The 24,091-nt window shown below is 57.3% G+C and overlaps 3 protein-coding genes across 4 annotated transcripts in view; 1 reads left to right on the top strand and 2 right to left on the bottom strand.

Moving 5' to 3' along the window:
* Nucleotides 1–4,681, bottom strand: part of si:ch211-230g15.5 (polyhomeotic-like protein 3) — a 10,492-nt gene extending 5,811 nt beyond the window's left edge. The window contains 7 exon segments of the mRNA XM_068304056.1: nucleotides 1–234; nucleotides 1,482–1,689; nucleotides 2,140–2,217; nucleotides 2,726–2,878; nucleotides 3,013–3,192; nucleotides 3,194–3,564; nucleotides 4,287–4,681. The exon segment at nucleotides 1–234 is cut by the window's left edge and continues 891 nt beyond it. Coding sequence (XP_068160157.1) covers nucleotides 1–234; nucleotides 1,482–1,689; nucleotides 2,140–2,217; nucleotides 2,726–2,878; nucleotides 3,013–3,192; nucleotides 3,194–3,556 — 1,216 coding nt within the window. The 5' untranslated portion in view covers nucleotides 3,557–3,564; nucleotides 4,287–4,681.
* A 1,821-nt stretch (nucleotides 4,682–6,502) lies between these two features.
* Nucleotides 6,503–15,943, top strand: LOC137614225 (cullin-1). 2 transcript variants are annotated; one of them, XM_068343906.1, is made up of 22 exons: nucleotides 6,503–6,634; nucleotides 9,795–10,163; nucleotides 11,000–11,174; nucleotides 11,242–11,409; nucleotides 11,828–11,878; nucleotides 11,970–12,060; nucleotides 12,131–12,294; nucleotides 12,357–12,519; nucleotides 12,590–12,720; nucleotides 12,794–12,901; nucleotides 12,970–13,076; nucleotides 13,150–13,198; nucleotides 13,318–13,449; nucleotides 13,512–13,629; nucleotides 14,046–14,122; nucleotides 14,200–14,318; nucleotides 14,391–14,496; nucleotides 14,573–14,620; nucleotides 14,700–14,782; nucleotides 14,857–14,962; nucleotides 15,043–15,156; nucleotides 15,234–15,943. In XM_068343906.1, the coding sequence occupies exons 2-22, from the start codon at nucleotides 10,021–10,023 to the stop codon at nucleotides 15,312–15,314; spliced, it is 2,334 nt and encodes a 777-aa protein (XP_068200007.1). In that variant the 5' UTR covers nucleotides 6,503–6,634; nucleotides 9,795–10,020; the 3' UTR covers nucleotides 15,315–15,943. The 2 variants fall into 2 exon arrangements, with proteins under 2 accessions (XP_068200007.1, XP_068200006.1); XM_068343905.1 differs by lacking the exon at nucleotides 6,503–6,634 and adding an exon at nucleotides 6,819–6,976.
* Nucleotides 15,944–18,403: 2,460 nt separating this feature from the next.
* On the bottom strand, nucleotides 18,404–24,049 carry ezh2 (enhancer of zeste 2 polycomb repressive complex 2 subunit). Its single transcript, XM_068304035.1, has 18 exons — nucleotides 23,712–24,049; nucleotides 23,076–23,190; nucleotides 22,773–22,901; nucleotides 22,587–22,706; nucleotides 22,392–22,512; nucleotides 22,070–22,231; nucleotides 21,568–21,673; nucleotides 21,339–21,502; nucleotides 21,170–21,267; nucleotides 20,880–21,084; nucleotides 20,642–20,814; nucleotides 20,310–20,571; nucleotides 20,056–20,234; nucleotides 19,889–19,984; nucleotides 19,728–19,809; nucleotides 19,561–19,641; nucleotides 19,383–19,467; nucleotides 18,404–19,313 (listed from the first exon to the last, which is right to left on the bottom strand). The coding sequence occupies exons 2-18, from the start codon at nucleotides 23,181–23,183 to the stop codon at nucleotides 19,253–19,255; spliced, it is 2,232 nt and encodes a 743-aa protein (XP_068160136.1). The 5' UTR covers nucleotides 23,184–23,190; nucleotides 23,712–24,049; the 3' UTR covers nucleotides 18,404–19,252.
* Nucleotides 24,050–24,091: the final 42 nt, after the last annotated feature.

A 24,091-nucleotide genomic window follows, 5' to 3' on the forward strand; every position in this document is an offset into this window, starting at 1 on the left:
AAGGCGAACGCTCAAAGGGGGAGGAGCCAGACAGGGATGGGTGGGGTCCCGCCACAGTTTGAGCTAACGGACAGCTCTTTGAGCCAATCAGAGGCTTGCTGAGGGGAGAGGCGTGGCCAGAGGCATGGCCAGCGGGAGCAGCAGCGATTGGCTGGTGGGCTGACGCTGCCCTGGGACCGTTTGGGGAATGAAGTCTGGGTCTGAGGGGGACGGCCCGGACCGGAGAGTAGAGCGCTGTGGGGGGGGGCAAAACGTCAGGGAGGGGCCAATGTTAGCACGTCTGCTGCCAATGTTAGCATGTCACTTGTGTAAATGTTACCACAACTGTAGTATCTGCTGGTAATGTTAGCATGTCTGCTGCTAACGCTAGCATTTCTGTAACAGTATGAACATGAAAATGTGGCTTTGAGAACTCCATGACATCATCATGTGTTCTGCTAGCCGGAATAGCTCATTAACTACACCTGAATAACTTAATCTGATTAACTGAACTTGATTAAGTGAACCTGACAAACTGGACCTGATTAAGTGAACCTGACAAACTGAACCTGATTAAGTGAACCTGACTAACTGAACCTGATTAAGTGAACCTGACTAACTGAACCTGATTAAGTGAACCTGACTAACTGAACCTGATTAAGTGAACCTGACAAACTGAACCTGATTAAGTGAACCTGACAAACTGAACCTGATTAAGTGAACCTGACTAACTGGACCTGATTAAGTGAACCTGACAAACTGAACCTGATTAAGTGAACCTGACTAACTGAACCTGATTAAGTGAACCTGACTAACTTAACCTAATCAAGTGAACCTGACTAACTGGACCTGATCAAGTGAACCTGACTAACTGGACCTGATCAAGTGAACCTGACTAACTGGACCTGATCAAGTGAACCTGACTAACTGGACCTGATCAAGTGAACCTGACTAACTGGACCTGATCAAGTGAACCTTACTAACTGGACCTGATCAAGTGAACCTGACTAACTGGACCTGATCAAGTGAACCTTACTAACTGGACCTGATCAAGTGAACCTGACTAACTGGACCTGATCAAGTGAACCTTACTAACTGGACCTGTCAAATGAACCTGACTAACTGGACCTGATCAAGTGAACCTGACTAACTGGACCTGATCAAGTGAACCTGACTAACTGGACCTGATCAAGTGAACCTGACTAACTGGACCTGATCAAGTGAACCTGACTAACTGGACCTGATCAAGTGAACCTGACTAACTGGACCTGATCAAGTGAACCTTACTAACTGGACCTGATCAAGTGAACCTTACTAACTGGACCTGATCAAGTGAACCTTACTAACTGGACCTGATCAAGTGAACCTGACTAACTGGACCTGATCAAGTGAACCTGACTAACTGGACCTGATCAAGTGACGATGATAACAGTAATGCTGATGTCAGTTTTATGACGTCATTAAACTGTAAACCAGAGCAGAAACACAAAACATGAACTTACTTGGGGGCGGGACGGAGAGGTGACGGCTGGGCGGGGTCAGGCTCTCGGTTGCCGTGGCGCTGGGCTGTGGTCGCGGCCTGAGAGGAGGGAAGAAAGGGGTCTGAGGGCGAGAGAGGGGAGGCGGGGCTGAAGAGGGACTCTTGAGGCGGAGGGAGGGGGGGATGGTGAGGGTCCCGGGGGGCGGCGGCCTCAGAGTGAGACTCTGGAGCTGCAGAGGGGGTGGAGACAAACAAAGACGTTACACTTCCAGGATGTGAAGAACCTCAGGCGAAACCTAACAGCCAATGAGATGCCAGCGGCCCCGAACAGGTGTGGCAGGTTTGACTGGATGACGGGACCTGCTGAGACGACAGGTGAGACACACCTGCACCGCAGGGAGCTGTGGCCCCGCCCACATACGTGACATTTCAGGTGCTAAATTCTGCAGCGATGTCAGAAGGGGGCGCTGCAGGTGAGCGCCTAATAGCCAATCAAAGCAGGTTTCTGTGCACCGCAACGCTAACAGCCATGGGGCTAGGGCTAACTACCCTAGCCCCTACTGCTATCTGAAAGTGATGAGGTCAAAAGCCGGCTGCCAGTCTTGTCAGCATAAAGAAAGAATGATGGATGGTCATGCATCTGGAGCAAAAGGGGTGGGGCTTAGCAAACAGCTGCTCACCTGAGCAGAGGCGGGGCTAGACGAAGGAGGGGAGGAGGAAGAGGAGGATGCGGGTCGCAGAGCGGACGTGAGAACGAGCTGGAAGGGAAAGAAACAGAGGAGAGGAGGAGAGCAGGAGGTCAAAGCTGGTTGGCTGTCTGCAGGACACGCCTCCTACATCGCCATTGGTTCCTGGGGAATCAGCAGCCCTCTCCCCACGAGGACGCCACTGGAGGTCGTTCCCCCCTAGCGCTGCAGCTAAGGGTCAGATCCTCATAGCAACAAGTCCAATGATCATGTATTACTATTATTATTAGTATTAGTAGTAGTAGTAGTAGTAGTATTATTATTATTATTAGTAGTAGTATTATTATTATTAGTAGTAGTAGTATTACTGTTAATATTGTTGTTATTATTATTGTTGTATCGTTAACACATTATATATAACTGATGGATTTCTGTGTCTCGTGTCACCAAACCGCTACAACATGCTAACACACGTAGCCTCCAGACCTGTGTGGACGCAGGTGGAGGACGGCACGCTAAAGGCTAACAGCTAACGGCTAACAGGTAACGGCTAACAGCTAACGTTAGTGCTCTTGTTTACCATCTGGGCTCGCAGCAGGACCTGGTCCTGGCCCGCCCCCCCAAGACCTTTTCCCAGGAGCAGCGTCTGGGGGGACACCCTCTGCCGCGCCGGGGAGGGGCTCTGATTGGCTCGTACCAGCCCAGGTGTGCTGACAGGGTGTGGCTGTGATACCTGGAGGAGGGGGGGGGAGCCTTCAGAGACGGTAACCAGCGCCCCCCCCATGGGGGGTTCAGACGTAAACACTTCACAATACTGTGTGAATTCTAATAAGCCTAGCTAGGTTAAGCTAACGGGCGGGGCCTTACCTGTCTGCCGGGGGGGCTGGCGGGCGTGTGGAAGGGCGTGATGGGGGTGGAGCAGGAAGTGGACAGAGGCCTGGTGCTCCCATTGGTCAGGGCGGGGGCGGTCCTCTTTGAAGCGCTGGTGCTGCTGGGAGCTGAGGAAGAGGGGGGGGGCGGCTTCAGGAGGGGAGGAGGAGGTGGGCGGGGCTGCTTTGGACACGCCCATGGGGGAGGGCAGGATGGGGCGGGCGTAGGTCCGCAGGGCAGCGGTGGGCGTGAGTCTGGGCGGGGTGGGGACGAGGACGTGGGGGGGCAGGGGGGGAGCAGCCGCTGTGTGCTTGGGGGCGTGGCTTGCGGCGATGGAGGGGGCGGGGGTGAGAGGGGGCGGGGGGGAGGAGGTGGTGGGGGTCAGTGTCGGCGTGTCCAGGAGGCTGGGGTTAGGGGTGAGGCGAGGGGGGGTGGGCGTGGTGGTGGGGGGGCAGGGGTCACCAGTGGGGGCGGGGGGGCTGGAGTTACTGGGGGGCTCCCCGCGTTCTGATTGGCTGTGAGAAACCGGCTCCCGGTCCATCCTGCACACTGTAAGAGAAACAACAGACCACCGTCCAATCAGATCGCGAGTTCGGTCAGCAGGTGAAGGGTTAACGGGGCAGTTACAGGGGTAGTTAACGGGTAGTTAACGGGTAGTTAACCACACTGATTCTGATTGGCTGCCAGCAGACTGTTTACACACAACCCTGCGGGGGTCGGTATTAACCCCCCACCCCCCCACCCCCGTGACCCCGGTAACAGGTGGACCGTCTGTCCGGTGAGGTTCCGGTTCCGCGGGTTCGGTGACGTGACTTGTGGCGCGCGACACCTGGACGTCACCTGCGCCGCGGTGGCATATGGGAGTCCGGGGGCCCCCCGCCCCCGCTCCGGTGCGCCACCGGGGTCGGTGCGTCACCGGGGGTCGGCGGAGAGGTGCCGGTCGGTGTGACGTCCGGCCGCGGCTCGTCCCGCGTCCGGCGGGCCGGTTAGGCCACGGATCACCCACGTGACCACCGAATTAAGATGGAGCCGGGCCTGCGCGGCGCGCGAGCCCCGCGACGGACCGGAGGAGTTACCGTCCGCGTCCCGCCGCCGGTCCCGTCCGGTACCTACCGCTTCCGATCGGCGTCCGTCCGCGGTTCAGCGCCGCGGCGCGCCGGTCATGTCCTCCGGTGTGCGCGGCCCCGCTGCGGGATGGGCGTGGAGCGCGCCTCACTTCCTACTCTGACAGCGCGCGAGCCGCCGCGAACTGCGCGCGAGCCCAGCCTCACCTCCGGCCGTAGGCCCGGTTCTCCGGTTCTCCGGTTCTCCGGTTCTCCGGTTCTCCGGTTCCCCGGTTAGGATGCGCGGTCCGGCCCCGGTGCCATCACCGGGCGGAAACCCGCCTCTCGGCCGCCCGACGCTCCCCGGTGTCCCGCCGCGTCACACCTGCCGCGTCTGCGTCGGTAGGAGCCGCCGTTCAGCCGTGACGGGCCTCGGAGTCCGTTACCGGAGGAGTCCGTTACCGGCAGCGGAGGAGACAGCACCACGCAGAGCACCGGAGGACCGCAGCACCCCCCCCCCCCGGCCCGGAGCGGCCGCTCGTCGGTCCGCGCGCGCAGCGGCGATCAGTTGACGTCTGATGACGTCACGCTGCAGGACGCGCTGCTGCACCGCGTCACAGGTCGTTCAAAGTAAAGTCTTTGTCAAACGAGCCCCGGAAAAAGTAACACGAACGAGCGACAGGTAGACAACCGGAAGTGACGTCAGCTCAGGATTGAAAACACTAAAAAAAGGAATCATGTAAAGTCAGCTGAAACAGTTTCTATGGCAACTGGATCAGGTTCATTACATCGATTGATCAGCTGTTCAAAACCCATAACCGATCAATACAGCAGATTAAGTTAGGGCTAAAGTTAGGGTTAGGACTAGGGTTAATTCTAGGGGTTCGGGTTCAGAGTTAGGGTCTGGGGTTAAGTTAATGGTGAAGGATTCAGGGTTAGGGTTAGAGCTAAAGTTAGGGTTAGAGCTAAAGTTAGGGTTAGAGCTAAAGTTAGGGTTAGAGCTAAAGTTAGGGTTAGAGCTAAAGTTAGGGTTAGAGCTAAAGTTAGGGTTAGAGCTAAAGTTAGGGTTAGAGCTAAAGTTAGGGTTAGAGCTAAAGTTAGGGTTAGAGCTAAAGTTAGGGTTAGAGTTAAGGTTAAAGTTAGGGTTAGGGCTAAATTTAGGGTTAAGGTTAGGGCCAAAGTTAGAGCTAAAGTTAGGGTTAAGGTTAAAGTTAGGGTTAAAGTTATGGCTAAAATTAGTGTTAGGGTTAGGGCTAAATTTAGGGTTAGGGGATAGGACTAGGGTTAATTCCGGGGATTCTGGTTCAGAGTTACAAAGAGGGTTAGTGTCTGGGGTTTATGGGTTAGGGTTAGGTTTAAGTTTATGGTGAGGGATTTTGTATAGTGTTAGGGGTTAGGATTAGGGTTATGGGTTAGAGTTAGGGTTTAGGGTTGGGATTAGAGCCAGTTCGGGTCGGGGTTTGGATGAAAGGTTCAGGTTAGGAGCTGGAGGGATGCCAGACTTTACTCTAGCGCCAGGTCTGCTGGCCAGTCGTCAGCTGGGGTCGTGGTGTGAATAATTTGTGGGAGGAGCAGGTTTTAATCCCCAGCATGACGGAACAGAACCAGAATGATGTCACACGGGGGGGGGGGGGGGGTCGGCGTGTTTGTGTAATTCCCTTGCACACCAGCAGAGGGCGGGTTCTTCCCCCCCAGGTCTGAGAGAATGAAGTGAGTCAGCGCCGTTTGACAACAGCCCTTTATTTAGAAGGATCAAAATGACGTCAGACGCAAACATGTCTGCGGTTTGATGACGTCAAACCAGGGCGAGCCGGTGGGCTGCTTCTGGCTCATGCTTCCGTAATCGCAATGTCATATTAGGTGAATGACTCAGCCCAATGCGCACGCGCGAAGGAGAGTGCGATCGCTGGAGTTCAGGCAGCCATGTTTGTAGTCCAATAGAGACTCCATTCTGTGACGCTAATGCTGCGTTCAGGGAACCTCAAAAGCTCCGACGTCTTTACTACGATAAAAAACACGACATTTCAAGGAACTTGACACATTTTTGAGAACGAGCCTGTGCATTCTTGGTAAAGTAATCTTGTTTTTTGTCAGTTAGGTCTGACCTCTGCAAGATATAGTCATCAAGTCAATTAATGAAATAATCATATTTCCATTATAACATTAAATTCTTAAACTGTAACATAGCACAGAAGCTTAAAACACACTGCGATTTTTAAAAATAAAATTACCTGCACATTTCTGTACTATTGTTTCCTTTCATAATGGGTATTTTTATTTAAATAAACTGAAGCACAGCTGTTTCGCCTCTGCTGTTTTAATTTTCTACCAAAAGCTAAGCATGAGTCCTCCAGGGCATTGAAGCGATTCATGGAACGAAACCAAAACCAAATCCTTATGAAGTTTCAGCTGGATTCAGAGCAGAGTTCCCCGGACTCTGCTCTGAAACTTTTAACCTTTGAAGCTTTGAAACTTGGCTGCATTTTAATTGCCAATTTTAAAGTCCTGAAGCTGCCTACCTACAAGGATTGTTATTAATCGGTTCGGGACTATTTTTTTTATTCTAACCGGTTCAGGTACGTAAATTCTTGGGTGGAACGTAAAATCGGAATCGCTTTTATTCTGTTTGTGCTTGGGACGACCCGACTGGCAGAGCGGTCTGGTTGAAATCCGCGGTCTGGACTCGTCACTGCGGCTGCAAACGGAACCGCGTTCCCTCTCCGGCGCGTCTGCTGGCGGTGCTCATATTTCCGACAGCCCGTGGAGGCCGCACCGTTCCGTCGCTGATCTTTGTGCGGAGCGGCGCAGTTAGCTCCTGACACCCGACACGGAGACGCGACACGGCCGCGGGGACGCAGTGTGGGCTCGGTAACCTCCAGTTGAAACGTTCATACGGTCGGAGCGACGGCATTACGATGGTGAGCAGCCGGAGAACGCTCGGGAACAGCCGCCGCCGCCGCCGCTTCTCCCTAATCCCTCCCGCTCGGAGCTAGCAGCTAATGCTAATCGGCTAGCGAGCAGTTTTCCTGACTCATTAGCCGAGAGGCTCGGCTGCCATTTTACTGCAACCCCACGGACAGCCCGTCCGGGGCCGCCGCTCCGCCGCCGGCGGGGCGCTCTCCCCAAACCGGTTCCCCACACTTGATCTGAGGTGAGCCGGGTGTGAACCGGGATTAAGTGCGGGCCAGCTGGGGTTCGCGGCTGGCCCAGCCCGCGCGGGGCCGCCGGGCTAGCCGTCCTGCTAGCTAATCGAGCCCGAGGCTCCGAGGCCGGCCAGCGGCGTTGCGTCGATTCCCACCCGGAGGATGAGGCAGATATTTCCGAACGCAGTGAGTGCTTAGCTTCACTGTGACTCGGGAGGTGATCACGGTGCTGCTATCGATCAGAACCGATCGGTGCCTCCGCTGCTGACTGGAGGGAGGGGATTGGAGGCGGATGGAGCCCCGGTGTCCAGTGCTGGGGTCCGCTCCGGACCACCGGACCCCCCCTTAGGAGACCCACAGACCCGTCCATAAACATCCGGGATGTCACGTGATGCGTTCACGACCCGAACAGAACCGTGCGTGGAGCCAGGTGGACGGGGGGGGGGGGGGGTGCACCTGGTCTGACGGCCGGACGCGGGACGTCAGGGGCCTCGATGCTGATTGGGTTTCACAGCGTGACGTCACTCTGGCTTTTGTAGAATGTTTTGTGTTCATGCGAGGACTCGTTAGCATTGCTAAGCTAGTTGAGCCTCCGGGTGGTCTGGCTCGTGCCGTGTGTTTGTTTGTTTGTGTGTTTATCCTCAGTCCGTCAGGGCTAACATGCTAACATGCTAACTCTTTGAGCGCGTCCAGGTCGGCCTATCAGGCTGCTCCTGACAGGAAGTTAGTGGTCTGGGCGTGGATTCATTTCCTGCCTGGCGGACCGGGTCCAGCAGGGTCTCCTTCACGGACCCCAGGGGTCTGAGGGCCAGGCTCAGGGTCTGGACCTCCTGGGCTCCTGTCTGATGACCCAGGAACCAGATCCAGGAGGAGCAGGTTCTGTCACCACAGACGATGCTCTGTTCAGCTGATTTCCGTGGCGACCAGGTGTAGCTGCTGTGTCCTCCCCAGGCTGGGATTGTAAACATTAGTCCGAGCATTTTTTACTCCTGGACTGCCTGTCAGGCGTAGTCCTGGGAGTCACTGGCCCCTCCCACTGAGGCCCCTCCCACTGGGGGATGGAGGTCAGGAGACCAGCGTGGGTCAGCCCGCCTCCAGGTGTGTGGTCATGTGACTGTGCCAACAGCTGTTGTTGTTGTGTCAGCGCTGGTGTGTCCTGTCAATGTCCAGTGGAGCCGCCGCCCCTTCCTGACCCCACCCGGTGGAGCCGCCGCCCCCTTGACCCCACCCGGTGGAGCCGCCGCCCCCTTTGACCCTATCCGGTGGCCCAGGCTCAGTGACGTCTGTGGGCTCTAGAAGTAGGCCAGTAGGCTGAGACGTCTGGCGGCCACCAGAGTAATCAGATTACCGGCTTGAGCAGAGCGCAGTCCTTCCTGTCCAGGGGGTTCCAGACCCCCCCCATCTAGGGGGCTTCAGGCCGGTTTCACCCTGGAGAATGGGAGTTCTCTGTAACCTGTCCTGAACTTTGACCTTTGCCACCTTCCTGGTGCGTGTGAAACGGGGTCGTGCCGCCGGAGGTAACGGGGGGGTGTTCTGTTTCCCAATGAACACTCTAGAACCTGGGCCCGCCTCCGTGTGTGAACTGATCCCAGGTCAGATCCGGGACATGGAGGACACGCCTCCGTCTCCTCATGAGTATCGCCTTCCCAGGTTGCCGTGGCAACGACCTAATCATCTCAGGTATGAGGCTGGGAGTGCCAGAAGTGAGGCGGCGAATGTCAGGTCAGGTCACAAGGGGCGGGGCCAACTGCTCTCACACCACAGCGTGTTGTCCATCATGATGTCGGTGACTTGCAGTCTGACCTCCTGTTATTGACTCCCTGTCTGTGACTCCCTGTCGGTGACTCTCTGTGACTCCCTGTCTGTGACTCCCTGTCTGTGACTCCCTGTCTGTGACTCCCTGTCGGTGACTCCCTGTCGGTGACTCCCTGTCTGTGACTCCATGTCCTTGACTCCCTGTCTGTGACTCCCTGTCTGTGAATCCCTGTCCTTGACTCCCTGTCTGTGACTCCCTGTCTGTGACTCCCTGTCCTTGACTCCCTGTCGGTGACTCCCTGTCGGTGACTCCCTGTCGGTGACTCCCTGTCTGTGACTCCCTGTCGGTGACTCCCTGTCGGTGACTCCCTGTCGGTGACTCCCTGTCGGTGACTCCCTGTCGGTGACTCCCTGTCGGTGACTCCCTGTCGGTGACTCCCTGTCTGTGACTCCCTGTCTGTGACTCCCTGTCTGTGACTCCCTGTCGGTGACTCCCTGTCGGTGACTCCCTGTCTGACTCCCTGTCTGACTCCCTGTCGGTGACTCCCTGTCGGTGACTCCCTGTCGGTGACTCCCTGTCGGTGACTCCCTGTCGGTGACTCCCTGTCGGTGACTCCCTGTCTGACTCCCTGTCTGACTCCCTGTCGGTGACTCCCTGTCTGACTCCCTGTCGGTGACTCCCTGTCGGTGACTCCCTGTCGGTGACTCCCTGTCGGTGACTCCCTGTCTGACTCCCTGTCGGTGACTCCCTGTCGGTGACTCCCTGTCGGTGACTCCCTGTCTGTGACTCCCTGTTTGCGTCTCCAGACTGTTGATGTCGTTTGGTGTCCTGTTCCAGGTCACCTGGTGAGGCGTTCCAGCGCGTTGAGGTGGAGGCGTGGCAGACGGCGCCCCCCAGCGGTGTGGAGTGGGACTGTTTGATCCCATCCTGTTTGATCCCCGACCAGCAGCTTGTCTGCCAGATGGACGGCCCACTCTAGAGACAGCCAGTTGGGACAGAGACCACACCAGGACAGGAAGTCCGACGCTCAGCGGAGGACAGGGACAGCAGAGGCCACGCCCCCATGATGTCGTCCAACCGGACCCAGAACCCCCACGGCCTCCGGCAGATCGGCCTGGACCAGATCTGGGACGACCTGCGGGCCGGGATCCAGCAGGTGTACACGCGGCAGAGCATGGCCAAGGCGCGCTACATGGAGCTCTACACGTATCCTAGGAGACCACGCCTCTTCCTGGTCACGTCCAGGAAGTGGCTTCGTTTCAGTTAGTGCAGTTCTAATACAGGAAGTCCTCAACCTATGAACACAACTGGTTCCTCGAGGTAAATAAAATAAAAACGTGATCATACTAAGGTATGAGCGTATAGATCCAGTATCTACCGTTAAGCCTCACTCATGAGTCATGTGATCGTTCATCCACATTAGTTTACGCTAAACTAAAAACTTGAGGTGTCGATGATCTACTGTAGCATGTAGCATGTAGCTTAGCATCAGAGTGGAGGCAGAGGAGGGAGGAGTTATTGTGGGTCAGAGTCAGAGTTGTCGTCACCACTACCACTATCTTCACTACATTTAGCTTTAGCATGATAAACAGTAAGGTAGCCTGACGCTCTGAGATGCTCAGAGACTAGAACAAACAACAAGGGGCGTGGGGGGGGGTTTTGGAGTCGTGTGAACACAGCGCTGCTGCCCCTGCAGGGGTTGTGGTAGAAAGCGGAACTGCAGGATGATAGATATGGTGAAGCACGTTTGTATCTACGAATGTCCGTCACTTGGATGTTTGTAAGTCAGACGTTTGTAAGTCCGATGTTCATATGTTGAGGACTACCTGTACTTGTTGACTTGAACATCGTCTGTAGGTTGGAGTCAGTAGAGTCGGTGTCAGTGAGGGTACACCCTCCAATCAGAGCCGGGTGTCCGTGGACTTGTTGACTCCTCTGACATGTGATGCTAACATTAGCATGTTAGCGTGTTAGCTAGTGCAGGTGAGGCAGAGGAGGGTGTGAAGCTGCTTGTGGGTCTTGTTCCCTAACCCCCCCCCCAGACATGTCTATAACTACTGCACCAGCGTCCACCAGTCCAGCCAGGGCCGAGGCTCCGCCCCCCCGGCCAAGCCCTCCAAGAAGTCCACCACCCCGGGGGGGGCCCAGTTCGTGGGGCTGGAGCTCTACAAGAGACTGAAGGAGTTCCTGAAGAACTACCTGACCAGCCTGCTGAAGGTGAGGCCCCGCCCCCGTGCCGCCGCCGCCCCCCGGCCGCGCCTCACTTCCTGTGTGTCTCCCTCAGGACGGGGAGGACCTGATGGACGAGTGCGTCCTGAAGTTCTACACCCAGCAGTGGGAGGACTACCGCTTCTCCAGCAAGGTCCTGAACGGCATCTGTGCCTACCTCAACCGCCACTGGGTCCGCCGCGAGTGTGACGAGGGCCGCAAGGGCATCTACGAGATCTACTCGGTGAGGGGGGGGCCGCAAGGGCATCTACCAGATCTACTCGGTGAGGGGGGGGCCGCAAGGGCATCTACCAGATCTACTCGGTGAGGGGGGGCCACGCCCTGAAACTCTGGCAGGACCTGAAGGTGTTACAGGTTGAACTGGGTCACATGATTTCTGTTTATCTTGCTGTTCTGGTCTCTGATTGGAGTTCAAGAAGCTAACCGCAGCTAGCTGCTAACTGATGCTAGTTGTTGCTCTGATCTGCTGGTGGGAGATCAATATGCTGATCGTGTGATCGATAGCTAATCGTGTGATCGATAGCTGATCGTGTGATCGATAGCTGATCGTGTGATCGATAGCTGATCGTGTGATCGATAGCTGATCGTGTGATCGATAGCTGATCGTGTGATCGATAGCTGATGTGTCTCCTCTCCTCTAGTTGGCTCTGGTCACCTGGAGGGAGTGTCTGTTCCGGCCCCTCAACAAACAGGTGAGTACCTTGCTTCCCGGAGGCGGAGCCTCCTGAGTGCCCCCCCCACCCCTCACAGAGGCGGAGCCTCCTGACCCCCCCCTGCTTCCAGGTGACCAACGCCGTCCTGAAGCTGATCGAGCGCGAGAGGAACGGTGAGACCATCAACACGCGTCTGATCAGCGGCGTGGTGCAGTCCTACGGTAGGTCCCCGCTCGCACGCCTCCGGCCCCGCCCCCTGCCGGCCTGACCCCGCCTCCTGCCCCCCCTCAGTGGAGCTGGGCCTGAACGAGGAGGACGCGTTCGCCAAAGGCCCCACGCTGTCCGTCTACAAGGAGTACTTCGAGTGCCAGTTCCTGACGGACACGGAGCGCTTCTACACGCGTGAGAGCACCGAGTTCCTGCAGCAGAACCCCGTCACCGAGTACATGAAGAAGGTAGGCTGTCCCGGTGGGGGGGGCCGCCCCCAGGCCCCGCCCTGACCCCCGTGCCCCCCCAGGCGGAGGCGCGGCTGCTGGAGGAGCAGCGGCGCGTGCAGGTGTACCTCCACGAGTCCACGCAGGACGAGCTGGCCAGGAAGTGTGAGCAGGTGCTGATCGAGAAGCACCTGGAGATCTTCCACACAGAGTTCCAGAACCTGCTGGACGCCGACAAGAACGAAGGTGGGGCCCGCCCCGGCCCCGTGGTGTCAGGGGGCCGGGGCCGAGCCTCACCTGTCCTCTACCCCCCCAGACCTGGGCCGGATGTACAACCTGGTGTCACGCATCACCGACGGGCTCGGGGAGCTGAAGAAGCTGCTGGAGACGCACATCCATAACCAGGGGCTGGCCGCCATCGAGAAGTGTGGCGAGGCCGCGCTCAACGTACGTCAGCAGCGTGCACGCCAACCTGAGTCACGTGACCCGCCCCACCAATCGCTGCCTGCTGTCGTTGCAGGACCCCAAGGTGTACGTGCAGACCACGCTGGACGTCCACAAGAAGTACAACGCGCTGGTCATGTCCGCCTTCAACAACGACGCCGGCTTCGTGGCCGCGCTCGACAAGGTGGGTGTGGCTCGGCCGGGGGGCGGGGCCTGCGCTGCTGCCGCTAGTAACGGACGGTCTCCCCTCAGGCGTGCGGGCGCTTCATCAACAACAACGCCGTCACCAGGATGGCCCAGTCCTCCAGCAAGTCGCCCGAGCTGCTCGCCCGCTACTGCGACTCGCTGCTGAAGAAGAGGTGGGCGGGGCCAGGGAGGGGGTGGGGTTTGAGGGTCCGATCCGTTCATGACATGATATCTGATTGGTTTCAGCTCCAAGAACCCGGAGGAGGCGGAGCTAGAGGACACGCTCAACCAAGTGGTGAGGAACTCGAGTGTAGTGGGTAGCGGTTAACATGTATTGGTTAGCGGCTAGGGGTTAGCATGTAGCACATAGTGTTTAACATGTAGCGGTTAGCTGATGAGGCCCCTCCCCCTCAGATGGTGGTGTTCAAGTACATTGAGGACAAGGACGTGTTCCAGAAGTTCTACGCTAAGATGCTAGCCAAGCGGCTCGTCCACCAGAATAGCGCCAGCGACGACGCCGAGGCCAGCATGATCTCCAAGCTGAAGGTGAGGTGACATCACGGCCAGGCCCCGCCCCCTGCTTCCTGTCTGACCCGCTCTGTCTGCAGCAAGCCTGTGGCTTCGAGTACACGTCCAAACTGCAGAGGATGTTCCAGGACATCGGAGTCAGTAAAGACCTGAACGAGCAGTTCAAGAAACACCTGAGCAACTCAGAGCCGCTGGACCGTAAGACGAAGACACACACACACACACAGACACACAGACACACACACACACAGACACACACACACACAGACACACACACACACAGACACACACACAGACACACACACACACTGACAGATACACACACACACACACACTAACAGATACACACACACACACACAGACAGATACATACACACAGACAGAGACACAGACACACACAGACAGATACACACACACACACACACACACAGACACACACAGACACACACACACACTGACAGATACACACACACACACAAACAGATACACACACACACACACAGACAGATACACACAGACACACACACACACAGACACACACACACACACACACAGACACACACACACACACACACACACACACACACTGATTGACTGATCGATCGTGTCTCCAGTGGACTTCAGTATCCAGGTCCTGAGCTCGGGGTCGTGGCCTTTCCAGCAGTCCTGCACCTTTGCGCTGCCGTCTGAGGTGAGGGGGCGGGGCTGATCTGATGCTAATGCTAACCCTAGCGCTAGCGGCGTGCTGAGGTGTACTTCCTGTTTCAGCTGGAGCGCAGCTACCAGCGCTTCACGGCGTTCTACGCCAGCAGACACAGCGGCAGGAAGCTCACCTGGCTGTACCACCTGTCCAAGGGGGAGCTGGTGACCAACTGCTTCAAGAACAGGTGGGTCCGCCCCTGGCCCCGCCCACAGAGCACTTCCTGTGTGCAGCGCGTGCTCATTGGTTGTGGTTGCAGGTACACGCTGCAGGCCTCCACCTTCCAGATGGCCATCTTGCTGCAGTTCAACACGGAGGACAGCTACACGGTGCAGCAGCTGACCGACAGCACGCAGATCAAGACCGTGAGCTCCGCCCACACCGCCGTGGCCCTGCCGCTGTGGCTCCGCCCACGCTGCTAACGCCTCTTCTCGTTTTCAGGATATCCTGGTTCAGGTCCTTCAGATCCTGTTGAAGTCAAAGCTGCTGGTGAGTAGGACCAACCCACCGGGTCATGTGACATGTGGACACGCCCGTCACATGACACGACATCGCTGCTGTCTTTCAGGTGATGGAGGATGAGAACGCCAACGTGGACGAGATGGACTTCAAGCCCGACACCGTCATCAAGCTGTTCCTGGGTTACAAGAAGTAAGACGGGCTGTGTGTGGGCGGGGCCGGGCTGGGGGCGGGGCCGCGCTGACCACTTCCTGTGTGTGTGGCAGTAAGAAGCTGCGGGTGAACATCAACGTCCCCATGAAGACGGAGCAGAAGCAGGAACAGGAGACCACCCACAAGAACATCGAGGAGGACCGCAAGCTGCTCATCCAGGTGACGCCCTGGGGGCGGGGCCAGGGGCGGGGCGGGGCGGGGTGGGGCCGGTGCTGATGTGTGTTTGTGTGTGCTGTCAGGCTGCCATCGTGAGGATCATGAAGATGAGGAAGGTCCTGAAGCACCAGCAGCTCCTGGCGGAGGTCCTGAACCAGCTGTCGTCCCGCTTCAAGCCCCGCGTGCCGGTGATCAAGGTGAGTGGGGGGCGGGGCCATTGTGTGGGGGTGGGGCTCAGTGACTTACTGTGACGTTGTCTCCCCCCGGTGGACAGAAATGCATCGACATCCTGATAGAGAAGGAGTACCTGGAGCGAGTGGATGGGGAGAAGGACACCTACAGCTACCTGGCCTGAGCGCCGCCCCCCACTGGTAGCTGGCCGGCGGCGGGCTACCTGGAGGGCCACTCGGCTACCTGGCCGGCGCCCCCCCCCAGCGGCGCCGCTGGGTGGGGGCCAGGTAGCTCTCCTCTTTTTATTTGTTCTTTTAATTTCCTGTCTGAGTACCCCCCTGAGGACCCCTGAGTGTCGCCGACCATGTGACCGACCATGTGACCACCCTGAAATGAAAGACAACCGCTGCCCTGAGGGGCGGACCGACGCAGGAACAAGCCCCGCCCATCCCGTCCCACCTGTAGGACCCATCACTTCCTCCTTGTCGTATTGTAAATAAGACTGCCAGAGGTAAACCCCGCCCCCTTTGTTACATAGTTCACACATCAAGGATTAGCCAATCTGAGGAGAGTCGAATCCAAAGGTTTCTGCATGCTCCGCCTCCCCGCGCCACCAAAACGACTCGAGTCACTGGGCGACCCAGAACCATCCGGACTGGCGGCGCCGCTGCTCTGCCTCCTGCTCCGCCTCCTGACATTCTGGTTGTGGTGGGCGGGTCCCTGCAGGACGCCGCTGACATCACGGTGGACATTTGTATAGTGTGCTTCATTTTCTAAATGTGTGATAAATAAAATAAGGAACGATTTCTCTACCGCCAGGCTCTTATTCTGAAGGGCCCAAGAGGAAGTGATGTCACGCGTGTGGGCTCTTTCTTCAGCGGGTTGGTGGAGGGCTGCTGAGTCGACACACAGGGGTCCCCGTGGAGGCGGGGCTCACCTGAGGCAGGCTGGGGCCTCCCGGCAGCCAGGGGGCGCTAACTTTGTTAGCTACCAGCATAATGCTAATAGCTTCAGACTCATCATTTATAAACCCAAATACATTGATGTAGCTCTGCCCACAGTACTCGTCACATGACCTGCGTCTGCTTTGGGCAGCGATGACGTCACTGCGATCACCTGGACGACGCTTGTTAATGCGTTTGGGAGGGAACAGGAAGTGATAGATTCTGGGGCGGAGCTTCCTGGTGATCCAGGAACCAGCTCACCTGATCTGGTTCACATGTTTGGGATTCGTCCGTTAGCATGTAGCTTAGCATAGCAGAAAAACTGCAACACATTCTGAGCAGGTTAGCATCGAGTCATGGAGGTTCTTCTAAGAAGCAGCGCGTAGATATTCTGGCTCCACCCCCTTTATTTACTTGTTATTTATTTTGACAACAAAAAATAAACATTAAGTACAAAAATAAAGTGATGGACGAGAACCAAAGATCTGATTGGATCCTGAGTCTGTAGGATGTTTGTTCCGTTGATTGACTGTCTTCCTCAGTCCAGGTGAGTCGGTGTGAGGGTTGCTAACATTTGTATTGCAAACATTCATGTTGCTCATGTTTGTGCTGCTAACATTTGTGTTGCTAATGTTTGTGCTGCTAACATTTGTGTTGCTAATGTTTGTGCTGCTAACATTTGTGTTGCTAATGTTTGTGCTGCTAACATTTGTGTTGCTAATGTTTGTGCTGCTAACATTTGTGTTGCTAATGTTTGTGCTGCTAACATTTGTGTTACTAATGTTTGTTTTGCTAACATTTGTGTTGCAAGTTGAGTCTGAGCTAGAAATAGAAGGTGTGATGTTCAATGTTGTCAGTGGGTATGCTCCACAGGTAGGATGTGAGCTGGAGGAGAAGGAGAAATTCTGGTTGGACTTTGATGAAGTGATGCAGAGCATGCCTAGAAGTGAGAGAGTTGTCATTGGAGCAGACTTCAATGGACATGTTGGTGCAGGAAACAGAGGTGATGAGGAGGTGATGGGCAGGTTTGGTATCCAGGAGAGGAACGCAGAAGGACAGATGGTAGTTGACTTTGCAAAAAGAATGGAAATGGCTGTAGTGAATACTTTCTTCCAGAAGAGGCAGGAACATAGGGTGACCTATAAGAGTGGAGGTAGGAGCACACAGGTAGACTACATCTGGTGTAGACGGTGTAACCTGAAGGAGATCAGTGACTGTAAAGTAGTGGTAGGTGAGAGTGTAGCCAAACAGCATAGGATGGTGGTGTGTAGGATGGCTCTGGTGGTGAGGAAGATGAAGAGGGCAAAGGCAGAGCAGAAGACAAAATGGTGGAAGCTGAAAAAGGAAGAGTGTTGCATGACTTTTAGGAAGGAGTTGAGACAGGCTCTGGGTGGTCAGGAGGTGCTTCCAGATGACTGGACAACTACAGCTAATGTGATCAGGGAGACGGGTAGGAGAGTACTTGGTGTGTCATCTGGAAGGAAAGTAGATAAGGAGACTTGGTGGTGGAATGAGGAGGTACAGGAGTGTATACAGAGAAAGAGGTTAGCTAAGAAGAAGTGGGACACTGAGAGGACTGAGGAGAGTAGACAGGAGTACAGGGAGATGCAGCGTAAGGTGAAGGTAGAGGTAGCAAAGGCCAAACAAGAAGCTTATGATGACTTGTATGCTAGGTTGGACAGTAAGGAGGGAGAGACTGATCTATACCGGTTGGCAAGACAGAGAGACAGAGATGGGAAGGACGTGCAGCAGGTTAGGGTGATTAAGGATAGGGATGGAAGTCTATTGACAGGTGCCAGTAGTGTGATGGGAAGATGGAAAGAGTACTTTGAAGAGTTGATGAACGTGGAAAATGAGAGAGAACAAAGACTAGAAGAGGTGACTGTTGTGGACCAGGAAGTAGCAAAGATTAGTCAGGATGAAGTGAGGAGGGCACTGAAGAGGATGAAGAGTGGAAAGGCAGTCGGTCCTGATGATATACCTGTAGAGGTGTGGAAGTGTCTAGGAGAGGTGGAGTAGAGTTTCTGATCTGATCACGCTTTCAGTCGACCCAGAATAGAATCCTGACAGAACCAGAGAAATAAGCTCTGGACCACAGGTGCACTCATGTCGCTAACGCTGGTGTTGTTAATTGATCATACTGATAATTGATCACTGATTTTAATGAGTTGTCCTCAGCCATGACCCCCCCCCAGGACTCGACCCCGTCAGACGCTCGTCTCAGTTCTTCAGGTGTTTCTGGATCCATGTTGGGCGTGTCTTAGCTGTGGGTGGAGTCTCTCTTGTATGGCCCCGCCCCTTTAAAGGATGAAACCTTCTGAACAAACAAACCTGTTTATTGTTTATTTACTCTGCTTCACTTTGAACAACAAAATCTGTAAACATACAAAATCAGCACCGAGGAAGAAGCAGCAGTCTTCATCATCAGTCCTCCAATCAGCTGCTGACGCCACCCGGAGGCTCCTCCCACCACCTCCAGCATCCAGACGGTTTGTTCAGGGACCAGTGGGAGGGGCCGGTCAGCACCAGAGGAACCGTCTGATTGGTCAACGGCAAAACTCAACACTGATTGGACGTCACTGCAGAGGTGGCTGCGCCCCCAAGTAGTCCAGATTGAAACCGTAATGAATAGAGTCAAAGCACCAGAACCGGAACCAGATCCAGGACCTGGAACTGAACCAGGTCAGGACCAGAACCAGGCTGTCTGTGTGAGGAAGAGGAGGAGGAGGAAGAGCAGGTGGTGTTTCTGAAGGGGGTCTGGACCAGCTGATCACTGCTGGTGTTTACGGCCGGCCCTGAAGGCATCCTGAGGTTTTCAAAGTAAAAGCCTGACCAGGAAGTGAAAGATTCCACAACAAAAGAACTCTTAGAAACTTGTTCAGGAGACTCCGCCCACAACCACTAGTCTCCGCCCACAGAAGTCCTGAATGAATCTGAGATCCCCTGGAGTGAATGTGACGTCTGACAGACAACAGGGGACACCCCCCGCTGAGCGCCGGCTGGCAGTTTGTTTATTTTGGTCCCTGAAAACCAGACGAGGTCTGACCTGAAGAAACACCAAAGGTTTGTTGGAAACAGAAAGTCCACAGCAGAGCCACGCCTCCCTGGAGGGGGCGGGGTTCCTGAAGGGGGCGTGTCTGAGTAAGGCCTCCACGTCGCCACCCCTCCGGAGGTAGAATCAGGCGATCTCCATCTCCCTCTCGATCCCCACGTACTTCAGGGCATCTGCCTGGCTGTACCTGTAACGCAGGGGGCGGAGTCAGGGGATGGTACTGGATCCGGACCCAGCCAATCAGAACCAGACTGACCTGTAGTCGAAGAAAAGCTCCTCCCCCGTCTGGATCGCCCTCTTGGCGAAGATCCCAATCCTGTGGTCGCCGTTCACCATCATCACTGCACACAGGGAGTGGTTAGCGCTGGCGCTACAGCTGGCGCACAATATGCACTAGCAGAGGCAGATTAGCATTAGCGAGTTAGCGCAGCTACCTTTTGCATAGCAGTTGGGGTTGACGGAGTGGTTGGCGAAGCGGATCTTGTTTCCTTTCCTCGTGGCGTCGACAACAAAATCTGTGGATATGAACAGACCTGGGATCAGCTCTGGTTCCGGCTCCGCCCCCGAGGGCAGGGCGGCCCGCCTCCTGCTGCTAGCTTACCGTTGTTGAGGTTGAACAGGAAGCTGCACATGTATTTATCGTAGACTTTCCCGCGGCGGTCGGCTTCGTCCTGAGAGATGATCTGCAGGCAGAGACAGAGTCACATGGGACCGGGACCCCCCCGGCAGGAACCCCCCCCCCCCCGGAGGGGCTGTTCCTACCTCCCCGCAGTACTCAGAGATGAACTCGTTCTTCTGCACCGGCTCCTTGATGAAGATGCCCCACCCCGCCACGTCAGACGGCGCCAGCAGGAGGTGCTACAGACAATCCAAATGTTAGCTGGGGGGCGGGGCCTCGCAACCCCCCCTCCCCGTTGGGCCCCCCTTACCTTCTTGGCCCCCCTCTGGATGGAGCAGTTCTTGCAGGACACGTTCTTGCTGTCCCAGTGGTCGGCGGCACCGCAGGTGAGGCAGAGGTCAGGGTCACACTCCCTCACCGCCAGGTAGCAGGGGCACTGCTTGGTGTTGCACTGCGCCTTACAGCGGCATCCTGGGAAACGGTTCTGGCCTGGGGGGAGGGGGGCAGCGGTTAGCACGGGGTCAGGAGGGGCGGGGCCTGTGTGGTTTGGGGGCGGGGCCTCACACTCGGAGCTGCACTGGCAGAACTTCTCGCAGAAGTTCTGCGCGGTGACGCAGGGGCAGGACGAGTCACACGGCTGGCGGGGGTGGTCACATGGCTGGTAGTTGTACACGTGATTGGACGAGCCGTCCTTCTTCAGCTGGATCTTCCTGCAGTGGGTGGCCCAGAGGCGGTGCTTCCTCTTCTTCTTCCTGGGGGGCGTGTCCTCGTCCTCGGCGGGGGCTCGAGCGATGATGCTGGACTCCTTGACCCGGAACTCGTACACCTGCAAGGGGTGGGGGTGGAGGTCACGTGACTGTCGCTGGGCGACACCTGCGGGCGGGGCGGGGGCTGACCTGGCGGCAGGTCTTGGTGCCGATGAGGCGGGCGATGGCGCAGAAGTTGTCGTAGTACGTCCCAATCAGGACGCGGAACAGCGACGCCTCGGCGCCGCTCCAGTCCGCCTCCGCCACATCGGCCGCCGCCGTCAGCTTCAGGCGCACCGGCGTCTGGCAGCGGGAGTTCCCCTCTGGGGAGGAGGGGGGGGGTCAGAGCCGGTGTGGGCGGGGCACAGCGGGTGTGGGCAGGGCCTACCTGAACTGCTGGTGTCGTCCTTCTTGTCGTCCTCGTCTTTGCTGCCCTCCCGCTCGCTGTCCGTGTCTTTGGTTTCCGAGGAAACCGTGGGTGTGCTGGGCCGGCTGCTGGGCTGTCGCCCCCGGCGACGCCCCGCCGCGCGTTTGGATGGCGTCTTGGAGCGCTCGCCAACCCCTCCCCCTGGGTAGTCGCTCAGCATCCCTTCCTAGGGGGGGGGCAAACACACAAGCACTGGTTCAGGTGCTAGCGTTAACCACACCGCGTGCCATGCTAGCATTAGCCTAGCGTACCTGCACCAGGTACATGTAGCAGTCCAGCCCACAGGGTTTGCTGTCCACCAGGTTCTCCAGGTTCTTGCGCTTGTAGGTGTTGGGCGTGGCGTGGAACGCTGCAGTAGGAGATGACATCATCAGCAGGAGGCGGCGCCGCCTGGGGCGGGGTCACGGGGGCAGGACTTACGGTGCAGGAAGCAGTCGTACTTGAAGCAGCGGCGGCAGAACAGCGTGTGGAAGGAGTGCAGGCTCTGCTCGCGCTGCACCGAGCGCGCGTGGGGGCCGTCAATGTTGGGCGTGCACTCGGGGGGCAGCGCCCCCGGCAGCTGCTGCTCCGTCAGCTCCTTGTACCTGCACACAGAGGGGGGGTGAGGCCGGATCCCGAACCGGACCGGGACCAGAAGCGGGTCACTCACTTCTCCTTCAGCTCCTCGGTGGAGCCCTTGTCTGGGAACATGGAGGAGATCGCCTCGAAGATCTTATCGGAGGGGAACTTCCTGGAGGCGTCGCCGGGGGGCCGACCTGCAGGTCACATGAGTCAGACTGACACCAGGGGGCGGGGCTACCCACATCAACCCCTCCCTGACAACACTGTGACATCACGTCAGCAGGTTCCTCAGACTGTTGGTGACTTTGTTCCACATTAGCCTAGCTAATGTTAGCCTGCTACTGTGTTTTCACTAGCATTAGTCTAAATACACATCCTTAGCAACATGCTAATTAGCAGCTAAAACAACACCAGAGGTATGAACTGTGTACTCTTCGGGGTTCCACTACATTAAGAGGTGCTAGGCGGTTAGCGTTAGCCCTTTGCTAGTTGTTGTAGAACCGGTTCCACCAGCTGACCCCCCTCCCCCAGGTCCACCTCCTGCTGGGCTCAACCTGACCCCCTGCTGACCCGTGCGCCCCCTGACTTGCCGTCGCCCACGTCCTTGCGGGGGTCGTCGTGGCGCTCCTTGCCGTCACACAGCTCCATCTTGAAGTCCTGCTCTTCGTCGTCATCATCATCCTCGTTGTCGCTGTACTGAGCTAGCGCGCTAACCAGCTCCACGAAGATCTCGTCGTTGATGAAGCCGCACTCTGGGGGCCAAGCAGAGGTGATGTCATCGCGATGTCATCATGATGTCACACAAGGAGTGCGACAAGAAAACGAAGCTAACGGCGTGGCGTCATATGACCTCCACATGTAAGCGACCCCTAGCCGCCGTGAGCAGCTAGCTGCTGTTAGTGACGTCCTCACCTCGGTCGCCGTGCACCTTGCCGTCGTAGTTCTTGATGAGCTCCTCGATGAAGGTCCCGTCCTGGTCCAGGATCTCGTCCCCCATGTAGGGGATGTTGTGCAGAACCGTCTCGTCCTCCACCTGGGGCCACACACACACAGCCTGAGAGGCGTGGCCCCTGGGGGCCCGCCGGGGGGCCCGCCCCACACACTCACCATGAAGTTCTGCTGCAGCGGCGACCAGGAGTACATGACGGGCACCGACGCCACGGCGTTCAGCGTCTTCAGGGGGATCACCTGACGCGGGAACTCGGAGAAGCCGCTGTCCACGGTGCACTGCTCCGGACAGCAGGGGTCAGTCAGGGGTCACACGGGGGGGTCACACTCAGCCACTACACCCACCTCTCTGGTGCCCCGCAGGGACCCCACCGACGTCATGATGTGGACCGGCTGGATGCGCCGCGTCCGCCACTCCTGGTTCAGGATGTCGGTGCGCTCCAGGATCTTCTGCCGGTTGGTGTTGAACATGCTCTGGGGGGGGGGGGCAGAGGTCAGAGGGGAACAGCACCACAGGGTGGACCCCAACGCAACGAGATACAAGAACCAGAGCGCTAGCTAGTGCTAACGAACCGCTAGCTAGTGTACCAGTGGGGGGGTCATTTGGGGGTGGTGTGAGGGGTCACGTGGGGGTCGTGTAACACCCACCTTGACCTCGTCGGCGCGTCGGAAGCGCTTCAGCTGGCGGAGCCTCATGTACTCAGACTTCACCCTCCTCTTCCAGCAGGGGGGGCCTTTCTTCCCGGTGAGCACCATGACCAGTCTGCGGAGAACAGAGGGTCACAGCCAATCACAGCCCGGCTGGCTGGGTCAGGACCCAATCACAACCAGTGCCGCCTTCATCACAAAGGGACAAAAAACGTCACTTCCTGTAACAACAGAGGGGGGGTGGACTCCACCTGTAGATGAAGTCAGCTGACCCGGAACAGCTCTGACGTCAGCCTGACACACCTGATAAGTTTGCGTCACAGCGTGGGCTCGTGAGTTCCTCCCCGCCGGTGGTGAACCGGATCACCCCCCCTCACCCCCCCACCGGGCAGATTAACGGAACGCGTCCAAACAGCTCCGGGCCGCCGGGCGGACGCTACCTCCAGCTAACAAGCTGCCCCCCCACCAGGTTCCTCAGCTCAAAGCCTCAAACAACCCCCCCCCCCCCCCCGTCACACACATCCGGGTCCTCCGTCGGAGCTGCCATGTTCGGACCCGCACCGACCGGCTAGCAGCGAGCTAACAAAGCCCCCCCGGGACGACCCCGGACGCAGACCCGCCGGCAGCCCGCCTCACCTGCCCGGGGGGCGCGGTCCTCCTCCAGCGGAGCGGCCCGGGATGGACGCGGTCACCGCCGGCGGAGCGGTTCTTTGTGTGGCGCTGTCCCGGTTAGCCGCAGCGGCTAGCTTAGCCGTGAGCTCCGCGACAGGAAGCGCCTGTTTGCCGGCTCGCGGCCCCCGGAAGCCGCTTCGGGCAGAGGCTGCGGTCGGTCCCGGTGGTCCCGGTGGTCCCGGTAGTCCCGGTGGTCCCGGTGGTCCCGGTGGTCCCGGTGGTCCCGGTTCACACCGAACAGCCCGGTGGAAGTCACGCGCGTGTCGTCGGTGCGCTCGTGAGGAGGATCGTTTCCGCCTCGGGTCCGCGGATCAGCCCGCTCACCGCCTCGCGCTCCCGCCCAC

Source organism: Antennarius striatus, chromosome 20, assembly GCF_040054535.1.
Source record: "Antennarius striatus isolate MH-2024 chromosome 20, ASM4005453v1, whole genome shotgun sequence".
NCBI classification, from domain to species: domain Eukaryota; kingdom Metazoa; phylum Chordata; class Actinopteri; order Lophiiformes; family Antennariidae; genus Antennarius; species Antennarius striatus.